The sequence below is a fragment of the Epargyreus clarus genome, unplaced genomic scaffold (genome assembly GCF_041222505.1).
Source record: "Epargyreus clarus isolate Ecla_fem2 unplaced genomic scaffold, WU_Ecla_fem_2.2 ptg000021l, whole genome shotgun sequence".
NCBI lineage: Eukaryota > Metazoa > Arthropoda > Insecta > Lepidoptera > Hesperiidae > Epargyreus > Epargyreus clarus.
Genome location: NW_027332228.1, coordinates 7,477,177 through 7,500,144, shown reverse-complemented (window position 1 = coordinate 7,500,144; position 22,968 = coordinate 7,477,177). Strand labels below are relative to the sequence as shown.

The 22,968-nt window shown below is 33.6% G+C and overlaps 1 protein-coding gene across 15 annotated transcripts in view; it reads right to left on the bottom strand.

The window, feature by feature from the left end:
- Window positions 1-22,968, bottom strand: part of dnc (phosphodiesterase dunce) — a 458,672-nt gene that overhangs the window by 14,879 nt on the left and 420,825 nt on the right. For all 15 annotated transcript variants that reach the window (XM_073084957.1, XM_073084966.1, XM_073084964.1 and 12 more), the window contains one exon: window positions 13,111-13,223. In XM_073084957.1, the coding sequence (XP_072941058.1) occupies window positions 13,111-13,223 (113 nt within the window). The remainder of the gene's footprint in view (window positions 1-13,110; window positions 13,224-22,968) is intronic.

Genomic DNA, 22,968 nt, shown 5'->3' with positions numbered 1-22,968 from the left:
TAATTTTCATGTTATGTGAAAATTATGAAACATAGGAAAATGAGGTTTATGCATTCAAGAGCAGTAAACCGTTTTTGACATAGATAACTGACATTGTTGACTTCTATGTGTTTTACATTGTTGTGAACGTAAACAGTAAATGATTTATTTTGTTTCGTTTAGTATATTCTTAATGCATAATAATAATGTAAATTAATCTAAAATTCTGTACTCATTCTCTACATGAACTGTAATCATACAAAATTTCATATTTCTCGGTTAAAAGTTTGGAAAATATGATACGAATATCTTTAAAAATCGACCATTAGGCGAATATTACCGTTATTTATTCGTCATCATATTGTTATGTAATAAACTTATAAACGAATATTACTCAGAAAATTCTTTATACGAGAAAAAATATATGAACCAATAAATGAATTTTAAAGTGGTTCTAGATACCGTTGCAATTACGAGTACTATACGTAACTAATTGATACTAACTGCAATAGAAGGAAAATATATAAATGTCAATATTCCTGCAAGTGATTATGTGCTATGTACTTGTGTATAATATAATATGTGTACCACGATAAGGCTAAGATAGTTGTTAGATAACAATATTAGGAGCATGTGTTGTTTACGACGCTACGGCTCGCCGGTAGCCATGACCCACAAAGAATTATGTGTTTCATTATTATTTGAATGATGTGTTTGTATCATATGAATTTTATTATACCTTATATCTTTTCTTTCAACTGTATGCTATGCGAGAATTGATAAACTGTTTTTCCGAGTATTGTTGAACTAAAACGTTATAATTCTGTAAATTTTTATTTTTAAACTATCCATGATCTGATTAAAGTATTTTATGAGAGGTTATATTACAGTAGAGTCGTCTACACCGATTACTAATCTCAACTCTTTCCTACTTTTGGGCACAGGTTTTATTTTAGAATTAGAGGGGATTAGGTTAGGTTAGACTTTGAGAATCTTTTGTCAAATTTTCTTAGAGAAATCAAAGGTTACATCATAAGGTTTTCCTTCACCGTCAAAACAAGTAATAATTAAATTGTATGACATATGAGAGAAGAGTGTCTTACTATTATTTAAATTGCAATAACAATGGAAATGTACAGATAAGGACAAAAGCAATATATTACAATTACCCACAATAGGTACATTATGTATGTTTTTATAAGTCAAATCTAATTGCGATCCTTTGTATAAAGTTGTGGTAGGATACGAACCAACGGTAGCTTCTGTACTCAATAGAAGTTTCGTTCCCAATCTCCGGGCCACCCACAAATTTTAGTTATGCTTACTTAGGCATTTATGATATATTTTGCATACGTGAACTGGGAAAACGAATTTCTTTGTATATTTTTACGACACATTGCTTTAAGGCGGCGGAAATGTAACACGTAACCCTTGGGAGTAACAGGATTTTGACGACATAAAGATAAATAAATGTATACGTCAAGACCTCTATACGATTCGGCAAATATTTGTGACGTAAATGTGATGCATACGAATAACGGGTACTTAGTTGAGTCACTCTCGTTTTCAAATCCCTTAACACTACGTAACTACGCAGTACATATTGTATTACAGCCGGGTAGTGCAAATCTAATTGGTTCTACGTCACTATCTGTGTTTAAGTTTCCTGTGTAATGAATTTTGTTCGTGTTAATGTTGTAGGTGCTGACGCGTTAATCTGCAGGTAGAAATCTTTGCACAATTATTACGTAGGGACTTAATACGTGACGTTGCTGATAGAGTGTGGAATGCCAATGCGGAATAGTGATATATCTGTACACACACTCGCTGGAGATTGTATGAGATCGCCAAGAATCCTTGGAGTAATCTTAGATCTTGCCTATTAAATAAACATACGATCCATGTAACAGTAAACACGCAGATGAAGCATTATTTACGCTTTGTCGTCTTGGCTAGATTATTAATGGCTTTTATCTATGTGTTAAGTGTCATCCCATATCTTGTGACATGGTGTCAAGGATAAACTGAAGAAACCTACAGAGGTTTTGACGAGTCTGATAGTTTGATAACTTTAACTTTAATGGGCTTATTGTTTAGGAGAAATATTATAGTGAAATTGGAAAAGTGATTTTTTTTCTTTTCTCCGATATCATGTAGGCGTCAATGTTTTGGACAAGTAAACTCCAGATTTTGTTAGTTTGCAGTTCCTGTATTTTGTTAAATTTTACCTATGGTAACGATTAATAAATGTATTCAACAAGTTTTACGTATTTTTAACCGACTTCAAAAAATTGGACACGCTGTTTAAGCCGTTATCCAAAGAAGTATATTGTGCGCCGACTTCAGAACTATGTACTAAACCAACATTTATTTCAATTATTTTTTACTTTATAGTAACATAGAAGACGGTTATATTTTTATTTTTTATTAAAATTTTTAACACACGTATTATAACAAAATACTGCCATTTTTACTAAACACGTGTATTTAAAATATTAACTGCATAAAAATAAAATATTTCATTATCCAATATTTTCACATTTTCTTATGTAACCATCACTATTCCAGAAGAGTTAAGTACGCGTTACGCACTCTACAATATTCCTCCATTATATCCCGTAAAAGGATACACATGAATATGAAAAGGATGGGATTGCTAACAAAGGACGGGAATGATATATTGCGGTACTGGGAATCTCGCGGCATAACCTTCGGCCGTGACGGCGCGGCGCGGCGCTGTAAGGTCGGCATATACGTCACTCTCTAACCAGGTCATTCGTAACCCTTCGGAGACAAATGACTTTGGCACGAGCACCGTATCTATTGCTAAATAGTCACAATCTTTGTTACAAGACCGACGGATATGAATAAAAAACTCAACAATAAAAAATAGAATATGATACAGTTTTAACCTGAAATGGATAGGAAAAAATATTATTTATTTCTTTCAACTTTGACCTAACAGAAATGTAACAGAACAAGGTGACGTTCACGTTAAATGCATTCTTTGTTCACAACGTAAGGTTTGTCAGAAAAAAACTAAGGCGCTCTACAGAATTATACAATTTATATTATAATATACAATATCAAAAGAAATAAACCTAAGACAAAGTAAAACCTAGTGATAGAATTCAATGTATTTTTACATTGGAAAAGTTGACCTATTTAAGTTATTAAGTTAGGTTAAATTCTAATGAATCATGCTTTTTGTAAGTGATTGGAGCAGCAAACGATCGTGTAGTCCGTCTGATAAATATCCGAGCGTTAAATGGATAACTTAATAATTGTTAGTAAGTCATGATAACTCGGTCATAAATTATTCTCAATAAAAGTAGCTTTATATTCATTAAAATATCAAGTGATTAATTAAACACCATGAATCATTAAAGCAAAGCTGCGAGTAATTAATTATATTATTAACATCAATTAACGCATACATGATATTATTTCAATATTTACTGTACGTAATGTTTCCTAGAAAAATGGTTATAAAGAATTATGCTCTTATTCATCGACACGGAAGAATAAAGCAAGACTTTTCACCGGAAAACGTTTTGGCAGCAACAATGCCGTTGTTTCAAACGAGTCTTATTTATCACTGTGGCACACTGAAATACTTATTGGCAGCGAACAGTGACTCTGTAATATACCTATGAAGTGCTCATGAGCCCGTGCCACCCTCAAAGTCACGTGCTATTTAGAAAGAGCGTTAACCCCGGTATTTAACTAGGGCAATAACATTTAATTTATACCACCCTAGTAGGAATGTTTTCTTCCACGCCCGAGGCTCAAGATTCTAATCAGAGACAAGCAAATTTGATTTTTCAAACGATCATGAAAACATCGCGTGGGATGTAGGATAAGTTTGAAAGTCCTCTATATTATCATAGATACCTAGATATAATTATGGAAGAACATAACCTTATTGTCAACCTTTTTTCTGTTTTTCATTTAGTAGCTAATGATGAGTTTTAGACTTATCAATCGAGACAACCTTATCAATAATCATTTTGGTTGAATTTCGATCACTAAGCGAACAGTAATTCCCTAAAATGCGTGAAGACTTGTGGCTTAAATCCTACCATTTTGAGAGGAGACCCATTCCCAGTGGAAAAGTAACGGATTGATAATAATGAATAACAATATTCAAATTTGGTCACGTATTCGTGATAATGTATATAGAGTGGTTAGTAATAATCATAAAGTTACGTCCCAAGCGCCTTTTGTTTACGTGTTATATCGACCACTGGATTTATAAAATACCTACGTCACTCTAGTTCGTGGTAGACTGTTGGTTTTTGGAATTTTCAGGGATTCTTAATATCCAATCTTAATATAGTTTTCAAAGAAGTTTCAAAATAATACGTGATGAAATCCAATTTTCCTTATCACATCGGAATAGGCATAATGACTGATTTTTTTGCGGTTATATTATGACAGAAATAGCAGTGGGATATTTGTCATCGCCTGGTTAAAACACTGTTAATGTGAGGTTTGTTATGTTTACTTATACATGTTTATTTATATACTTAATTTATGGGAAATTGGTATAGGCAGTGTGGGCGCCAGGTACCTACAGATGCTTTGAGGCGTCTTTCATACACGACGGCACGATGGAGGATAATGACGGTAATATTGTTACACTATTTAAACGCAGATTCTTCCTCGAATATCACATGTTTTAGCTTTATATTTTGGTGTGGGCGCCATCTGCACAGTTCTTTGAGACGTTCTTCCTACACATTGTCCTGACAAAGTTTCCTGACTGTAACAGTAATATTATTTTTCTATTTACATGCTATTTCTGTCTCAACAAGCATATTTCTATGCCTTACGTTTCAGTATAGGCGCCATCTGCAAAATATTTTGAGACGCTCTCCCTACACAATGTCCTGACAAAGTTTCATTATAGTAACAGTAATATTATTTTTATATTTACATGCGATTTCTTCCTCAACTAGCATATTTTTATGCGTTACATTTCAATGTAGGCGCTATCTGCAAAATGGTTTGAGAAGCTTTCCCTAAACAATGTCCTGACAAAGTTTCCTTATAGAAACAGTAATATTATTTCTCTATTTACATTCAGTTTCTTCCTCAACAAGCATATTTATATGCTTTATATTTTAGTGTAGGCCCTAATTGCAAAGTGCTTTGATGCTTCGATCTCTAATATTCCACATTGTGCATATACTTAAGTTTGACTAGTGGTGCCATGGCTCTTTATATATAAAATCAATCTATCTAATATTTTGCCTACTAAAATCGAAACGAGAAAATAACGCTTTCTACACTCACAGCCCCACACTAGGATTCCCTGTGTCGTGGGTGCCATGGACTCACACATAGACAAATACACAAACACTCAGACCCATAAACAGAAATCTAAATTCATCATTTAGATATCTGTCTGGCCGGGGATCGAACCCAGGACCCTTTGCGCGTCAGACCGGTATGGTGGCCGCTCCGCCACGCGGGTCGTCAAAACCCGCACAATGGTCGGCAAAATGGTAAATTTTGACGTGGTTTAAGCAAAAATTGGATCGATTGAATATCAATAACTCGCGTACATGAATAAGATGACAAAATAAACAAAGAAATGAAAGATAGGCAATGGACAAGACGAATTAGTACGAATTTGTTACGTGAAAATTTTAGACAACATCAGCTGCAATAACAAGCACATACTAATGAATCGATATCATAAAGTATTCAAGAGTACTTTGCAGAATATCGATTACTCAAGTCTTTTTATAGAAAAGACAGACAAAGAAATTATAGTCTAGTTTAAAAGTAGTAACTATTGTTTCTAAGGCTACTAACGGCAATGAAGGGCAGCCTTTCGTGTTATTTATAGCTTATATGAATACATTTTATATTCCTTATACTGATTTATTAATCATCATTTATCTCTTTTAATAGTGTTTTTAATGTTGTAAGTAATAATTGTGTAAGTGTTTATTAATTTACCATTGCATAGTACGAGTAGCCCAATCTTTTTTTTTATAACTCAGAAGTAGCATAGTAGCATTCATACCACCGGATAGTTCATCATTACATAAAATCAGCTGGGTTCCACCACCTCCGATTTTATTTTCTATTAATTTATACTAAAAAAATTACGAACGTCGTGAGAATTTAAATCAACACCCCTTTAGAAAGGAAATGAACTACATACCTACATGTAAAATAACACCTGTCGTGAGGGCGAAAAGTGTAATCTTCACACGTAAATTTCAAGCCGTCGTAATTAGATAGGTGCTCCGGGAAACATGGCCGTGTTTTATTAGATCATTTAATTGTTACCGGCACGCTAACTACCTAACTTGAATGTTTGTCACGTTTTCAACAGAAAGCTCTCATCATTTTGAAGATAATTTAAGTTAAGGGGAATAAGCCATAAAATTAGACATGTTAGTCAAAGCATATATAAAACATACATATAACTGTAATGGAAATACATTTGGCATAGTAAACGTAGATTATAGTGTAATAAGTATAAATAGTGTTTGTCAAAGTGATTATGAGGTATTTAATTGATTTATTCAACAAAATTAAAGAGTAAAACGCAATCGCCAACTTATGTGAGTAAGATGCTAAACTGTTTCTTTTTTGTCTATTTATATAGACTTTTTATTTGAGTAGGTATACAAAAGCAAGGATAAGTTTTTCCAATTTAGTAATTTCATCATCGTTCCGAATTGCATCCATTAACCGGGCTAAGAAGGAAGCCCATACAATTTGGATCGGATCGTTAGGCGGGCGGAGTTGTTCCGCGGAATAGTTTTACGCTCGAGGCGTACGTGACGTGCGTAGCGTGGCCGACGCGGCCGTGGCCCTTTGTCCATTCGAGGAGATTTCAATTGGACCAAACACGGATCGCTCTTAGAGACAATTATTGTATAATATGGTATGATTCAAAATGTATGAGATCGACGTGAACTCTGGGGCGTACTCGTTTTAGTAAGATACTATGTCGTAATAAAATGTAACGTAAATAATGTAATTTTGCGATTAATTTTTATTGAGCGGTATCAAGATTTATGAGCGGTATCAAGATTCAGCTGTTCTTATTCAGTAATTTCATCATCATTCCGAATCGCAACCATTAACCGGGCTAAGAAGGAAGCCTATATAATTTGGACCGGATCGTTAGGCGGGCGGAGTTTCCGCTCGGAGCGTACGTGACGTGCGTAGCGTGGTCGACGCGGCCGTGGCCCTTTGTCCATTTGAGAAGATTTCAATTGGACCAAACACGGATTGCTCTTAGAGACAATTATTGTCTAATATGTCTAGTATAATTCAAGATGTATGAGTCCGACGTGCTCTCTGGGGCGTACTCGTATTAGTAAGATACTATGTCATTATAATGAAATGTTACGTAAATAATATAATTTTGGGTCATTTTATTATTTTTATTTGAATTTGCGGTATCAAGATTCAGCTGTTCTAATTTAGTAATTTCACCATCGTGCCGAATTGCAACCATTCATTAGACTACTAAGGAAGGAAGCCTATACAATTTGGACCGGATCGTTAGGCGGGCGGAGTTTCCGATCGGGGCGTACGTGACGTACGTAGCGTGGTCGACGCTGCCGTGGCCCTTTGTCCATTTAAGGAGCTTTCAATTGTACGAAACACGGATTGCTCGTAGAGACAACTAATGTTATTGCCTAATAAGGTATGGTTCAAGATATATAAGTGCGATGTGAGCTCTGAGGTGTACTCGTTTTAGTAAGGTACTATTTTGTTATATATATATATATTTTTAATGTAAATAATAAATAAATAAATAAATATAGTCGTGACATTTTTTCATTTTAATTTGAGTGGTCTGTATCAAGATTCAGCTGTTCTAATTTAGTAATTTCACCATCATTCCGAATTGCAACCAGTCATTAGACTACTAAGGAAGGAAGCCTATGTAATTTGGACCGGATCGTTAGGCGGGCGGTGTTTCCGCTCGGGACGTACGTGACGTGCGTAGCGTGGTCGACGCAGCCGTGGTCTTTTGTCCATTTGAGGAGATTTCAATTGGACCAAACACGGATCTAATATGGCATCATTCAAGTCTTGTAAGTGCGACGTGTTCTGAGAAGCGTATCTGATGCGTAGATCTTAAATTAGTTGAAAATGTTATTTTCATCAAAATAAATATACTACTGTAACATTGCGCAGAAAGCTTAACTCTTGGACATAATTATAGGCATTCCATTTGCCAAGATCTTATTTCGTTACATAAAGCTGAAATTATACGGTACGGCTCAGATTGGAATTCAGATGAAAAAATAAGTATTATTGATATATCGCTTATTACATTATGACGAGAAGACATTATAATTATGCATATAGTATAAGTATAAGTTACGAATACAAAAGATTGTGCAGATTAAAATATTCAAAAAAGCTCTTGTTGTAGTAGAAGTCATTTAGAACCAATACTTCATCCTCATTTACTCATTCATTCATTCTCGTATCACATTAATCCACATTATAAACGTCTACACGCATATGTGGAATAGTAGTTTGGATTTACGTCACAATTCCGTTCATTTCTTTTAACGACATCGCATCACGCACGCGCCTCCAACGGTTAGTATCAGATTACAGGACAACTTATAACTTCCAACCCCTACAACTCATGCGACCCCTGTCCTACCTGGAAATACCTTTGACGGATTTCGTATATCAATAACAACGGGAGGATTGAACCAGATATACGAGACGTGTCTAATTAATTGATAATACGTGAGTAGATACTCCAAATTTCAGTGTTAATCGTTATCAAAGTTGTTGCTAATTACTGATAATGCGCTGTTGTCATATGTGACTGATATGTTAAGTACACTGTTGTGATCGGTTATTGAAACGATATGTTAATTATTTGAATTAATATTATTAAGTTCGATTTATGTATATATATAAGTAGGTATATAAAATTATATGATATGTTCAAGATATTGAGATAAAACGCGATACCTATATCATTTATTATTTCGTAAATATAATTGGAAACTTAACGTTGAATCATTTCTAATACTCTTGAGTCTGATTTTTACCTGAGACGAAAATAACGTTCTTTAAGGGCTACTTTCTTTTCTGAATGTAAAACTTTCTACCGGCTTACAAATAAGAAAGCCAATCCTATTTATATAGAAAATATTTCATTGATACCACCAAGTAATTGTACAACTGTACATTAAACATTTACGATGACAATCATAATTTTATAATAACAGACATTTTTAATTATCATGTTTACATAACGGAATATCGTTAAGAAAAATATAAGAGACGCTAATAAGTAATGTTTATCTATAAAACCTTCAGTTCAAATGCACTAAAGAAACTAAAAACTGTTATTGTTATTGCAATATAAGAACATATCGAAATAAGTATTTAAATCTATAAACGGTAAAAAATTAAGAAATAATAAACTAAGCATACTTTTTTCATATCCATGTATTTTTTAACTATTTAATAGTTTATCTATGTATAATCGGGTAAGGGCTCTATCTACTTGTTTATTTATATGAAAGTACTTAAAGTCAAAGGTCAGTTATGCGGTAAGGAGGAAATCGTCGATGACAGCATTTCTCAGGGGACTCGACGTCACGTCAGTTATACAGATACGTTTACATCCAAATTCAATATGGATAGTACATTAACGTCTATTAAAAGTATATTAATCGGACGATGATTAATGACATGACGTCAATAGCAATATTCCCAAGGACATTAGACATTAGACAGGCGGCTATTGTTGAAATAATACAGACATAGGGAAATACGATATCATAACAATTAAATTAATAGTTCACTTAACGTGTAAGTAATTAATTTTAACATTGACGATACCTTAAGGAACTTTGAGTTGACGGAAAAAACGATATCAATTGTTTAAAAACGGTTTTTTATTACCATCAACTTAACAAATCTAAGACAAAATCTCGAACATGAAACATATTTTTGACGCAATAATTGGATATGGAATTTCATAGATTAATTCGGTAACTTGTCAAACAGCTCGGTAAACTAAGTTAAAATTGGAACATCTCTTTGGTCAAATCATTAAAACTTTTCCAAGTGGGCTTTGAACTTCACTGATGGAATGTGATACGACTTGTATTCGACGGATATAATTTGGCAAAGTTTATTTCTAGGCCTACGTGTCTTTATTAAGATACTATAACTTAATTACCGATTTTGTTATAAGTATAGTTAATAAGTATTTTATATTTATTTTAGGCATTTATTTTAGGCATTTTATATTTATTTTAGGCACCAAAGGTAATGAAATTTTACGTCTTTTTTTTTTATTTTACTACCGACCAGCTATGAAAATCAGCAGGGTTATTTTTTCATTGCTATTCTAATTTAATTTCAAAACAGCAAAAGGAAAATATATGACATATTTTTGTAAGTCACGTTAATTAGGAAAATTAATAAGATAAAATTATTTTGGGGTATTTGGAGCAGCAGATCAGAGTTTATTTCTAGCGCCGATTAAACACATAATTTAATTGTTCAATAATTTATTTTAGTTTATTAGTCATTTACTCACTTAAAATATTTTTTATAAATTTAAACAGGAAAAAAAGTTTGACTGCTTACGTGTATACATAAGTACTCATACGATTTTTTGTAATTAATTTCTCAGAACCGCATTATGAATAATAAAAAATACATGCATATATATTTATACCTACCTACTTATGTTCTCGCGTAAACGCATTGTGACTGAGTAAATACAGCGCTCAAATATAGCGTTACTTGGTACTGCAAATCCTAGGTCGTGATTTTGCGTTAGAAACTTTCCACGGTTACAAGAACAGTGTGTTGGACAATCATAAAGCAAATAGTGTGCATAAGCCACAATTGTTAGTCAGGGAGGAAATTAAGTCATTGTACCAAGGTCTTATCGGCCGTGTCTATCAGTGTTTTTCAGTGTGTGGATCGCGCCCCTTGGGGGTCGGAAGGCCTTTATAAGGGAGCCGTGATAATCGCTAATCCTCAGTAAACATCTTATATATAAAATTCTCGTGTCAGTGTTAGTTACTGTACTCCTCCGAAACAGCTTTACCGATTTTCACCAAATTTTATATGCATATTCAGTAGGTCTGAGAATCGGCTACTATCTATTTTTCATACTAAGTGATAAGGGTTGTTCACCCTTAACATTTTTTTAATTACATGGCAACACTACGTTTGTCGGGTCAGCTAGTAAATCAATAAAATGATTAAAAATATACGTTTATGGTAATTTAATGACACCTGTAGATGTGATCTTAATTTTATGTTTAACGGATATCTAATCACAAAAAAATAACCACATTCTATAGATTTCATATTAGTAGCATGTATATACAGGTTAGAAATCATGAGCGTCAGGAAATATTTCCACACACCACGGGGGTCGTGCTATGAAAAAGATTGAAAAACACTGATCAGAGAAAGCGATGAATAATGGATTCTATTAACGGAATATTGCGGAATTATACTACATTTTTTCTCCAATTTCTTATTCTTATTACGTCTCGTTTGTTACCATTCCACTTGGCTTAGAAATAATGAAAATATGAGTGTATTCTGAAGCCGAAAACGATTTCGTTACAATCGCCAACAGAAAACGATATAATTTACAATAATTGTCATATAGCTGTTTGTTTGTTGTGTTGTTGCTGAAAGGATATTTTTTATTTCTAAAATAATATTATACGAGTAGTATTTCCAAATAACTTTACATAAATAATTTACCATTATATCCGTGACGTCGAGAGACAGTGTGTAACGATAAAATACTTAACATTTTTTATATTGTAATAGAAACAAAATGGCCGCTGCTGCCGACTAGAAAAGGAGCGATAATACCCCGTACGTTTATTTGGGGAGTTAGTTTCGGAGGTAAATTAAAATTTCGCATATCAAATTAAAATATTTATATACGAGTATCTACCTATTTTAAGCTTGTATACAGTTTTCTAAAAGTCAATTAGCTAGTCAATAGTCATTCGTTTGACACGATCTTTCGCTAAGTCAGGTAAAGCGATAAAGAGATGTTTTCTATTTAAAAATTATTTTTCGTGAAGACAATAATACATTACTGGAGGAGTAATGCTAGAGAGTGTTTGAGACCACACGTTTTTATCGTCTATGTAATCATTTGTTTTATAGTACGTTTTTGTATACTGCGTTTGTTGAATTATCTGTTTAAACTTTTTAAGATTTGTGATATCGTTTGGAATTTTAGTAGCAAATACAGTTTATCATTTTTAGTTAGAAAGTAGTTCAACTTCATAGTTATAACTTGCATTGAAATTATGGTTACGAAATTATTTAGCTTTATATTTAGTTTAAGCTGCAGCCCTTGTTACCGACTTTGAAAAAGGAGCACTTACTATGTTCAGCTGTATGTATTTTAATGCACCACTTCCATGCAGATCTCTTGTTAAAACTAAAGAGACCTGCTTTACGCATTATCACTTTTCTATTTTCTTTAAGTAAGAATAAGTGTGGCGGTTTAGCCGCGGAAGTTGACCCATAAGGTGGGCATGTCATCTTACATGTCTCATATTTTTTGGAAATATGACTCACACATAATTCTAGTAATAAAATTATAATATTTCGATATAGTAGAGTGATTAATTATGTTTCGTTTGCTGTCTACCCCATGGCGTCAATCACAACATACATGTGTTATCTGACGGTGATCGCGTGATCTTACATGACACATTACCGATTTAAGGAATTTAACAATCACACTGAGACTATGTGTAACAAAGGCGTGTGACATTATTTCCTAGAATTCATAGTTTAGCCTAGAAGTAAACTTTCCAATCTTGTGTTGTTACGTACACATTTTAAACCCGTTAAGCTATTGTGTCTATAATAATTACGCCATCACCTTCGTAGAATACAAAATGAAACATAAATATAAGAATTAAAAAATTAACGCCCCGTTTTTAATATTCAATCTATCCTATCATTGCCCATCAAAGATCAACATTTGACAATGTCTTCTATGAAGAAATTATCAAATGTCGATCTTTGATGGGCAATGATAAGATAGATTGCTTATTAATAACGGATATAAGTCTGTTACATTAATGAATGTGCAAAGCTATAACTTACCTTGAGAGAAGCCATGTCGGACACCGAGCGGTGTGTTTGTATGGTTTCCAACTGGTCTAGACACCAGTCTAGCTCCTCAACGGTCTCTAGTGCGAGCTTCATGTATGCTTCGTCTGCAACAAGGGATTAGATATACATACATATATTAGCGTTTTAAGATCATAGCAATTTAAATAATCTCACAGATTTAAAATTTTGTCTTTGTGTAGAATTCATACATAACCACGTTTTAAGTTATAAAATAACCTACTACAATTGATAGTTTGTGCTTTGTACAAATTAAGGCATAGAGCGTGTAAGACTCGTGCCGTGGCAGTCAAAAATATATTATTTAATTGCACGCTCCCTATTATTTTAAGTCATCCCTTCCTTAACTCCTCATCCTAAGGTTGTCTGGAAGAGATCGCTGTTTTAGCAATAAGACCGCCTTTTGTATCGTCCAAAATTATATGTTTTTGTTTTGTGTTCTTCTTTTGGGTACAATAAAGAATATTATTATTATTATTATTACTTCATACAATGTAACACACATTGCATACTTTTTTTTATTATAATCATATTTCTCATAAACTCGCTGCAATGGTACTGGCCTGTAAAAACAAAATTAATTACAAAAAATATGATGAAAAATAATATGATTTTGTTTGTCATTGTCTGGTTTGATACGTTCAATATCTGTAGGTAGCTATAAGCGGGCCTTACTATTACTGAAAGTTCTCTAGTACAGTGAATCAAACTAAAACCGCAATATTGACGCAAATTTTATAACACAGATAAATTGTCACAGTTCACACATTATCTCCGTGTCATAATAATATCTATCGTTTCCGGTAAACAAGGAACGTACTTCAAAATTATCGATAGTACTGTCAAAGATGCATACCGAGGTCTTGATAACAGACGACCTTACCATTACACATTTATTGTTGCCAAGGTGCACGATCGCGAGCCGTGACTCCGTGCGTCACATTGCACTCGTAAATCTTTTCACAGATAAATCTGCGACTTCTAACCTTATAGTAAGTAAATACTGATACGTTTCGCCGTCTAGCACGAACATTGGCTGGTTGTCTGTGACGTAACGAATTTATTACTATGACGATAAGATTACACGTATTGTCATATTGTGTATATTTACTTAACGCTACATTTCTTGTGTACAAGTCATTAAATTTGTATCGATTTTGTAATTATTCAGGTATTTCATAGGTTCTTCCTCATAGTTGACGTCAAAATGTGTACATTATGAAGTAGTAAATTTAATTTGCATGATACATATCCAGGTCAGGTAAGAACATTAGCGCGCGAGACGTTTCTCAACTGAGTAAATCGCCTACGATTTACACAAGCTGTCTATACCCTCCATATATGTACACACTATAAATAAATGATCCTTTGCTTTATCAGCAGAGAACCACCACGAGGGAACTGAGGGGCCTGAGTATTCCCTATTATAATAAGTGGTTGAAAATTCAGGTTGAAAATATCGATAATATTAAGCCGTAATAAAATAAGCCGGAGTTGATAGTCTTATTAACTTATTACGCTGTAACTAAACATGATTAACCAGTGTATCTAATTAAAATCTTTGCTTTTATCCAATAAACAATAATGATATCCGTTTTTTGTGTAAATCATGTCATAAACAAAATAAATAAAAGGCTTCAACGAGCAATTGCGTAGTATTCATGTATTGCGTCGTGTTATCCATTTTTCAGATAATCTACCAAGTTAATGAAGCTATTCATACACGTGAGATACAAATCTATACTGAAGTAAGTTTTACGTATAACTTTGTTGCATGAAAATTGTAATACAATCTGAACGAATTCATATTCCTACTCTTATTCAGAACATAAAGAGGTTCTCATTAATTTGTTTGTTGTCATATAAAAAAAAAATCAATCAAGAATTGTCAAAAACTTATCAAATTTCTAAAAATGACATTAAATATAGCATATTAGATGTTTGTCTCAGAGTCGAGTGCAAGCCGGTAGAGTTAACACACCTTTGAGAACATCATGAATATCTCTTAGGTAAATTTCCTATGGAGTTTTCCTTCACCGTAAATATAATTAATCAAATAAATACGTACTTAACTCAGAAATATCAGAGGTGAGATCGCAATTGAAATTTTAAGTCTGGAATCCTAATGAAAGAAACTTGTTTTTGTTAGCCGATATTTTATATCAAGTTTGTCGTAATCACGAGCCAAGAACAATATATGTGGAAGCACGTTACAACCTCGATGTATTTATACCAGGTTAAATTAGTCGTTACATATACTATTAATAAACAAGAGTAATTAGATAATATTAACTAGACAGCATAAAATTTCTTTATCAACTATTGTATTTATTGATTACACTGTGTTTATCACGTATTGCGCTTATCTTTGCTACTGTAAATGCCAATATTTGCTACTAAAAGAAAGAAGTGATTATCTACTAGTTATCTTATATCATAACTTCTCGAGTAATTATTGGAATATAATACTTGTTAATAATAGCTTTGATTAGCACAATTTACAATTGTCTAAATTCAGTGGCAGACCAACGTCGTCGGAGACCCGGAGTGCGTTAAATGGAGCCCCCATTGTATTAATAGAGGCCCCTGATTTTAGATAGACATTTTTTAACCAACAAATACGTATAAATATTTTACAGATATACAAAGATTTCACACATACAAAGATTGCATTTATATGAAAATTTTAACCAACTGCTTTTTAGTTCGGAAGGATTAGCTACTATGTTTGAGGCCCCTCCGAGATCGCAGGCCCGGAGCGGACGCCCCTTCCGCCCCCCCCCCCCCTTTAGTCTGGTATTGTCTATTTTGTCAAGTTTTAAGTTGGAAAATTGTCAAAAATACTCATGTAGTTCCCTAAAGGCGGTGACAGTATACATCATACAGAAGACAATATTGTATTACGTTTTCCTTACAATATTTTCCTTATTTATCGCGTAATCATCGATTCTCGAAAATACCAATATCTAAATATGAGGTAATATGTGATAATCGGATTTATCATGTGTTAATTACGTTTCCGTTGTCAAACACAAAGTTTGCGAATCTGTATAGATAACATCACTAAATGAGCGCTTGATTAAGCGGAAATCAATATGTAACGCACATAAAGTCTGTTACAGTAATAAAAAGGGATGCCCCATATTTATAGCAAATTATTTGTTTCAAATATTGATTGTGTAATTAGTGATTGATAGAGTTTGTGTTCTTCTAACAACTTAGGAGTCGTGTTATTTATTTTTTAGCCGTGCTATTATTCATACTATGAATGTATATGTATTATTTTTGAAAATATGCGTGGTAGGGTCGTGACTATACCGTCCTGGATTTGGGTGTTTGTCAATTCGTCTTTGTATGTTTTTATGACACTTTCACCACAGGGAATTCTAATGTGAGGCAATTTGTGTAGAAAGCGTCTAATACCCATTATTAATGTCCAATATTTCGCCACCCAAAAATCGATATTTGATAATGTCGGCCTAATAAAAATAAACAGGCGTAACTTTATAAATTTCGATTAAATTTGACTATAAGAGCAACAAGGCTGGAACATTAGCAATATAAGCCTACCGGAGTAACGTGTCATTTGCAAGTCACATCAGATGAAAGCCCTTTTGTTCCCTACGTTAATCACCACAATCAGGGTACTTAAACCGTTCAAACAACTCGCTGCTTTGCAAGAAAAACCGCACAACTCAATATTCACTTTACTTTAAAGGTACAATTTTATCCAAAATATTTCCTATTTAAATGTGTCTAACTGTACTGTGGTTATATACCTATAACAACTCATAACTGTATTTTAATTTAATTAATTAAAATGATCTCGAAACAAAAAAAAATTGAATATTAAAGGGGGTGGGTCTCCACACAACAAACTGGTATTATTCGGCATTTTTCGATCTACCTGTTAAACCGAACTAGAAGACGGTTGATTTTTTTACAATCCATTTACTACTATAACTGCTATTATAATAAATATAAACAGAACAATAAAACATATTTTAATATAGCTATTTTAATTTTATTATACGTTGTTTACGTATAATTCATCATCGCCCCAACGCCATCTATTGTTGTTTCATATAACTAAGTATTGTTGAAAGTAATAAAAGGAATAAAGATAAGTAAAAATAATAACATTTGGTGGTACGAAAGCCTCCATGTGCGAGCTCGACTCGTACTTGGCGAATTATTGACTTGTGCGATCATTCTTGCGAAGCAGGGCCTTACCATGAGTATGAGGCCGTACCATGAGTTTTTAAAACATCTCACAATTTTACGTTACGTTTACTCAATCCATTATTCTGTTCCGTTTGCTTCAGTAGACTGAGTAAACGTAACAATAAGTAAGTGCTCAAGTCTTTTTGTCTGTCTCATATGTTCGCAAAAAAGAGAGACAAAACATAAAGCGCCATTTTTCAATTTAGACATTTAATGTAACGTTACTGACACTATAGTTCTGATACAATCCGCTAGAGGCGCTGATTGGAATTTGTGTGGGCAAATACGTAAACAAATTCCAAAACAGTCATATTTGTCAAAACGTAAAAACTCATGGTAAGGGTACAGTTCTATCGCGTGCAGTTCGGTGACGCGTTCCCGTGGCCTACATTCGGTATTTTCCGGGAAACGGGCGGGCGCCCGGCGTCCTGAATTGAATTCGCTCCGGGAAGCCAACACAGTGGCTCATTAGTACCTGTCACACTCCAGATAAACTTCGCGCAACGTTTCAAAGGCGTTCGTGATTAATTCTCTTCAAAATCATGTTATTAATATAAATGTTATTCTTAAAGATATGAAAATGGTGACGACGATTAATTCGGGTTTACTTAACATTTTTGGTGTTATTTGTTGAAAATATTTTGGTTCTTACAAAAATGCTACATTAATTTGGGACAGTCTTTTTGAAATAGAACTAAGATGGTACTTTTTTATTTGAAACACCAGCAGTCTAATCTGTTCTATCAGTTCTAATCTGCTTCATGCTAGAAATAAGTAATAGCGGTGGTACCTTCCCGGTCGAACCGTTTCTGCCACCTGTCGTATGACTGAAGTATAGCAGATATCGTATCACTGAAGTATAAAAGATCTTAGTTAGACGGTCTAAATTATCTAGACGTCCAATATTCTAGCACGCCTGATATACAAATAGTAAAATGAGTAGGTGACTCAACCTCTCATGATGTTCAGTATTTGATAATTGAGTCAGATGGTAAACCCCTTTAGACTAAGTCTTATCACATTTGATTAGATTGGTATCATTGAGTAATTTATTGTGACATAATGTTTGGGATCCAATCACCGTTTAAGATTATAAAAAGGATTCTTGACAGATATTAACCTTATAGACGTTTTACGGAACCTCGTAGCCAAATTACTTACCGGAAAAGCCGATTTTTTAACATTGGTTCCTGTTTTCTAAGTACTTTGGATTAGTATACAATGGTGTAAAGAATTAGATATATGAATGGAGGATAAAAATGGATGATAGTTAATATTTATCTATGAGATAAAAAAATCCAGTGGAAATAAGTAGTTTCCTTGAATACCTTGACCAAAATTACATAAATGAAATGGAATTAATTCTTACATTTTGTATTTAAGTCGCAAAAAGTGTTTTTTCCGCTACTCTATTTTTTAATGAGGGAATACAACTCGTGGAGAATTATTAAGGCAATTGGTACGTAAACAAATTTTAAATCATTGTTAACTTTAGTATCTTCAAATAATTAAAATCGTTATGAGTGATTATGTAACAAATAAAACACGAAAATTAATTAATTACCCAATTAATGGCTCTGACCGAACAGTAAGCTGTATTTGTGTGCGTAAGTACCTATAACGTGGCGTCACACATACGTCACAAGTAGGTGCTTAACTCTAATCGAGCTATTTCAGTTTCAAAATTATATTTATTCCACAGATTGTTATTATACGCTTATTCCACGTCTTTTTATACGAGCAGCATTTGGACCAATTACACCCAAAAAACTTACAATGCTCTTAGAGTTCAATATAATAATGGTTTCAGAATGCTGATGGGACTACCAAGGTACTGTAGTGCATCAGGGATGTTTGCAGAAGCTCATGTAAACTGTTTTTACACCCTAATGAGAAAAAGATGCAGCTCCCTGATGTACCGTGTCCGGGATAGCACCAACAGCATCCTGAAGATGATAAGCAATAGAGTAGACTGTAGATTTATTTCTCAATGGAAGTTTTCTACATATAAAATTGTAATGTAACTTAAAATTTTAATTGTAATTAAAAAAATAAGTCTTTGTTACTTAAAATAAACAATTCAATTATTATTATTATATATGAGATTACTTTAAAATATAAGATTACTTACATTTTTCTTTTCTTGAAGAAAGCCAGTAGTGTTAAATACGTTTTCACTAAAATCGAAAATTTGATACAGTCACATTCCCCGCGCTTACTCAAAATTACAAATATTTGTATGAATGGCACGCAATTACACAAATTAATTAAATACATAAATAATACACTATACATTCCCCAGTTTCAATACAAAATAAATGAACACATCTTTGATGAACAAGGTTGGGGACACATTTGATATCAATTGTTCTGACACACAAGGATTGGTAATTGGATGTGACAATTGTACTGTCACGATTTATATATTTTCCTATCGAACTGTATAAAACAATGAACAAATAAAATTGTCTACACAATTTAAAGGTAAAATTATTTATCTTTAAGACATAAAATTATTTACCTTTTGGATTTGATTATTTCTATTTTATTTATTTTGTTAAACTTAATAATATTTTTTGTATCGGTGTAATAAAATATATGTAGTATGTTTCCACTGGATATGAATGAAGAAAAAAGCCACCTACTGTGGATATAGCCATTAACATCCATGCACATTTGAAACCAACTACAAATAAAAAAGAATCCTAACTGAAGTCAATCCCAGTCACATAGATAGTCAGATAGATCGTTACTTGACGCTCGTAGCTCAAAAGAGGTGTCCTCTCCGATTTTTATTTTAAGGAAAGAAATAACTCCGGGTTTACGTAGGGTCTGGCTTCTCCAGGATGTAAGAAGAAGAAGATGAAGCAGTAAGAATGTAAGTGTGACTTGGCTGACCAGCGAGCCCTAACCAGAATCGCCACTAAGTACAGTGAAGCTGTAAAATAAACTAACACACATTTCCAAAAAAATACATAGAAAACGTTTGTTACCTCTACAATTTGTTAACATATGCATAAGTATGAAAAAGTAATCTTCGTAGCTTAATCACTATTGCACCAATCATACCAATAAATTAGTATTGCTATAAAAATAATGTAATGTTTATATTTAAAAACATGACATAAAGACTAATCGCAGATTTATTAATCTCAGGTTTATAGTTATCGGGTTACAGCTCTTTATACGCGGTTATAAACTGATGTCTGCAGATGTCAAGATATCTGAAAAAAAAATCATATAGACGACAACGTACGGGCAGTGGCGGATTTACCAGCAGGCTGAGTAGGCATCAGCATAGGGCGGCAGATTTTTGGGGCGGCAAATTTGGGGACCGAATATATTTTTTTTGCTGGAAGCTAGTTCGTTCATGCCTTAAACGTGTCATGAACTGGCGTGACGTGAGCGTGAGCAAAAAAAACTAAACGGGAACCGTATCATAGTCCAATATACTACCTAGTCCGATAAACTACCTAGTCCAGAAACTACCTAGTCCGGGAAACTACCTAGGCCCTGAACCTGTTCCAGTATATACGCCTCACCTCTAGTAAGACATGACAATTGTAGAAGCAGGGGCGGCAAAAACTGTACAGCCTAGACCTTACATTTTTTTTAATTCGCCACTGCGTACGGGGAATTTAGTATCGATAAACAGGAAAAAATATTAATCAGCCAAATATGCAACTGATAGGCACAATTGCAGGAACGCCGTCAAAACATTCTAACCTCACAGTCATTTATCACAATAACAACTGATTGTCAACGGATAACGGAGATTTCGATAATTTTGTTTTCACGCTCAATATTTATTTCCTGGTAATTTTGAAGTATTCGTTGGAAAACTAATATCGCTAATAGGGATTAAAGTAGCAAGCTTTGTAATTGAAGTCGAAGAAAATAGCTTTCCATCTTTGAAGATTCTACGCCATTTCTTATTACACAAATCTCTTTCGCAATACGGTTGAAAGAGGTATAAATAAACCGGTTTTATTTTCTCGATATTTTCTTTTTCAGATAATTCTGTCCCAATAAACGTACACGTGCAATCTATGATGTTGGGAATTGCGAATTCCTCTACGATGATTGTTGTTATGCCGGTAAAAGCGTGGAATGATAAACTGTTCCATTTTATAGCGACATGAATGATTCGGGATTTTATTACAAAATTGTCATACTTTATTGGCTATCAATAAACTTTATCGACGGCGTTCAGGTCGAACGAAATATTGTGTGGAAAACTGGAAACCCATATTCCGGGTATCCACACTGTTCTTAGTAACTTGCCAAGTGCGAGTTGAACTTGCATACGGAGTGTTCTGGGCCACTAAATTTTTATTTGTTTATTTTTAGTGTTTTTATCATAGCAGCCATAGAAGTTAATTAATTGTGAACATTTAACTGTCTATCTATTACGGTTCAATAGATAAAGTGAGAAACGCCGATAATTAGCGGTTTCTTGCATGGCGACCACCATTTATTTTGAATATTTTTTTATTTTTACTATTTGTTGTTATCACGGGCATAACTGTACATATTCTGTAAATATTTTAAGCGTTTATCCATTACTGTACCAGATATAGAGCCATGTGAGACGGTCAGACAGCGTAGGCTTAGTAATAGGGTTCCGTTTGTATACTTTGCGTACGGAACCCTAAAAATTGTATGAAATCAATCAGTTTACTGGCTACGTAGATTAAGCTAGACCCACACCCACCCACAATTCACAATTTTGAAGGCAAGAACTCCAGAGTGGGAAGCCAAATTCCAATCCTCCAATCCTCGTCACACCGCTGGTTTTATACCGGTTTTAGTTTACCTTATATTAACGATAGCTTCATATGAGAACAATTAATAATTAATTAAGTCTGGTGCAACGACGATATTGATATTTCTTGTCTTTATACTAAGGATTTTCCGTACTTGGGAAGGAAACATGTAATTAATGTTTTGGTTATGTAAAACCCCAGAAACAATTAAACCCAAGATTTATTTTTGCATGAGAGAAGCTAAATTTAGATGACCATCGAATTGAATTTCCCAGAAAAGGAAACGTAAGTTTAAATTCATGTACTGTATTCTTTTGGTGGCAAAAGGAAGGACTCTCGCTCCGAATACGTTTTGAGGTGGTAAAATATCACAAATCATAATTATAATCAACGCTTAAAGTATATGCATAACAGTATCAGTATTAATTGATCGATTAGTAAATGACATAAATTGTTCGTCAAGTAATTATTTCTTCCAGGAATTCGATTTTGTTTAATTTTTCTGCCCACGCAACGGGCGGTTAATATGTAAAACCTGCACCCCAGGCGGCTAAAATACACGCCACGCAACTGGATTCAAATATAGATTACCCTTGGACCGTGGATGAACCCCCTGGGGGATCTAAGAGCAAAAGTAAGTAACTGTGGATCTTAATAGGGCGTTTAAGTTTCGGCGTATAAGTGGACGTTACCATTATTGAAATAGAGTTTGCGTCACATAAATATTCCGGTTTGATAGTAGATTTAAAAAATGTAACATTCAATGAATGTTGGTGAATAAATGTTGGTGTCTTTTTATTTTTATAATTATGTTATCATTTACCTAATTTTACTTGTCACA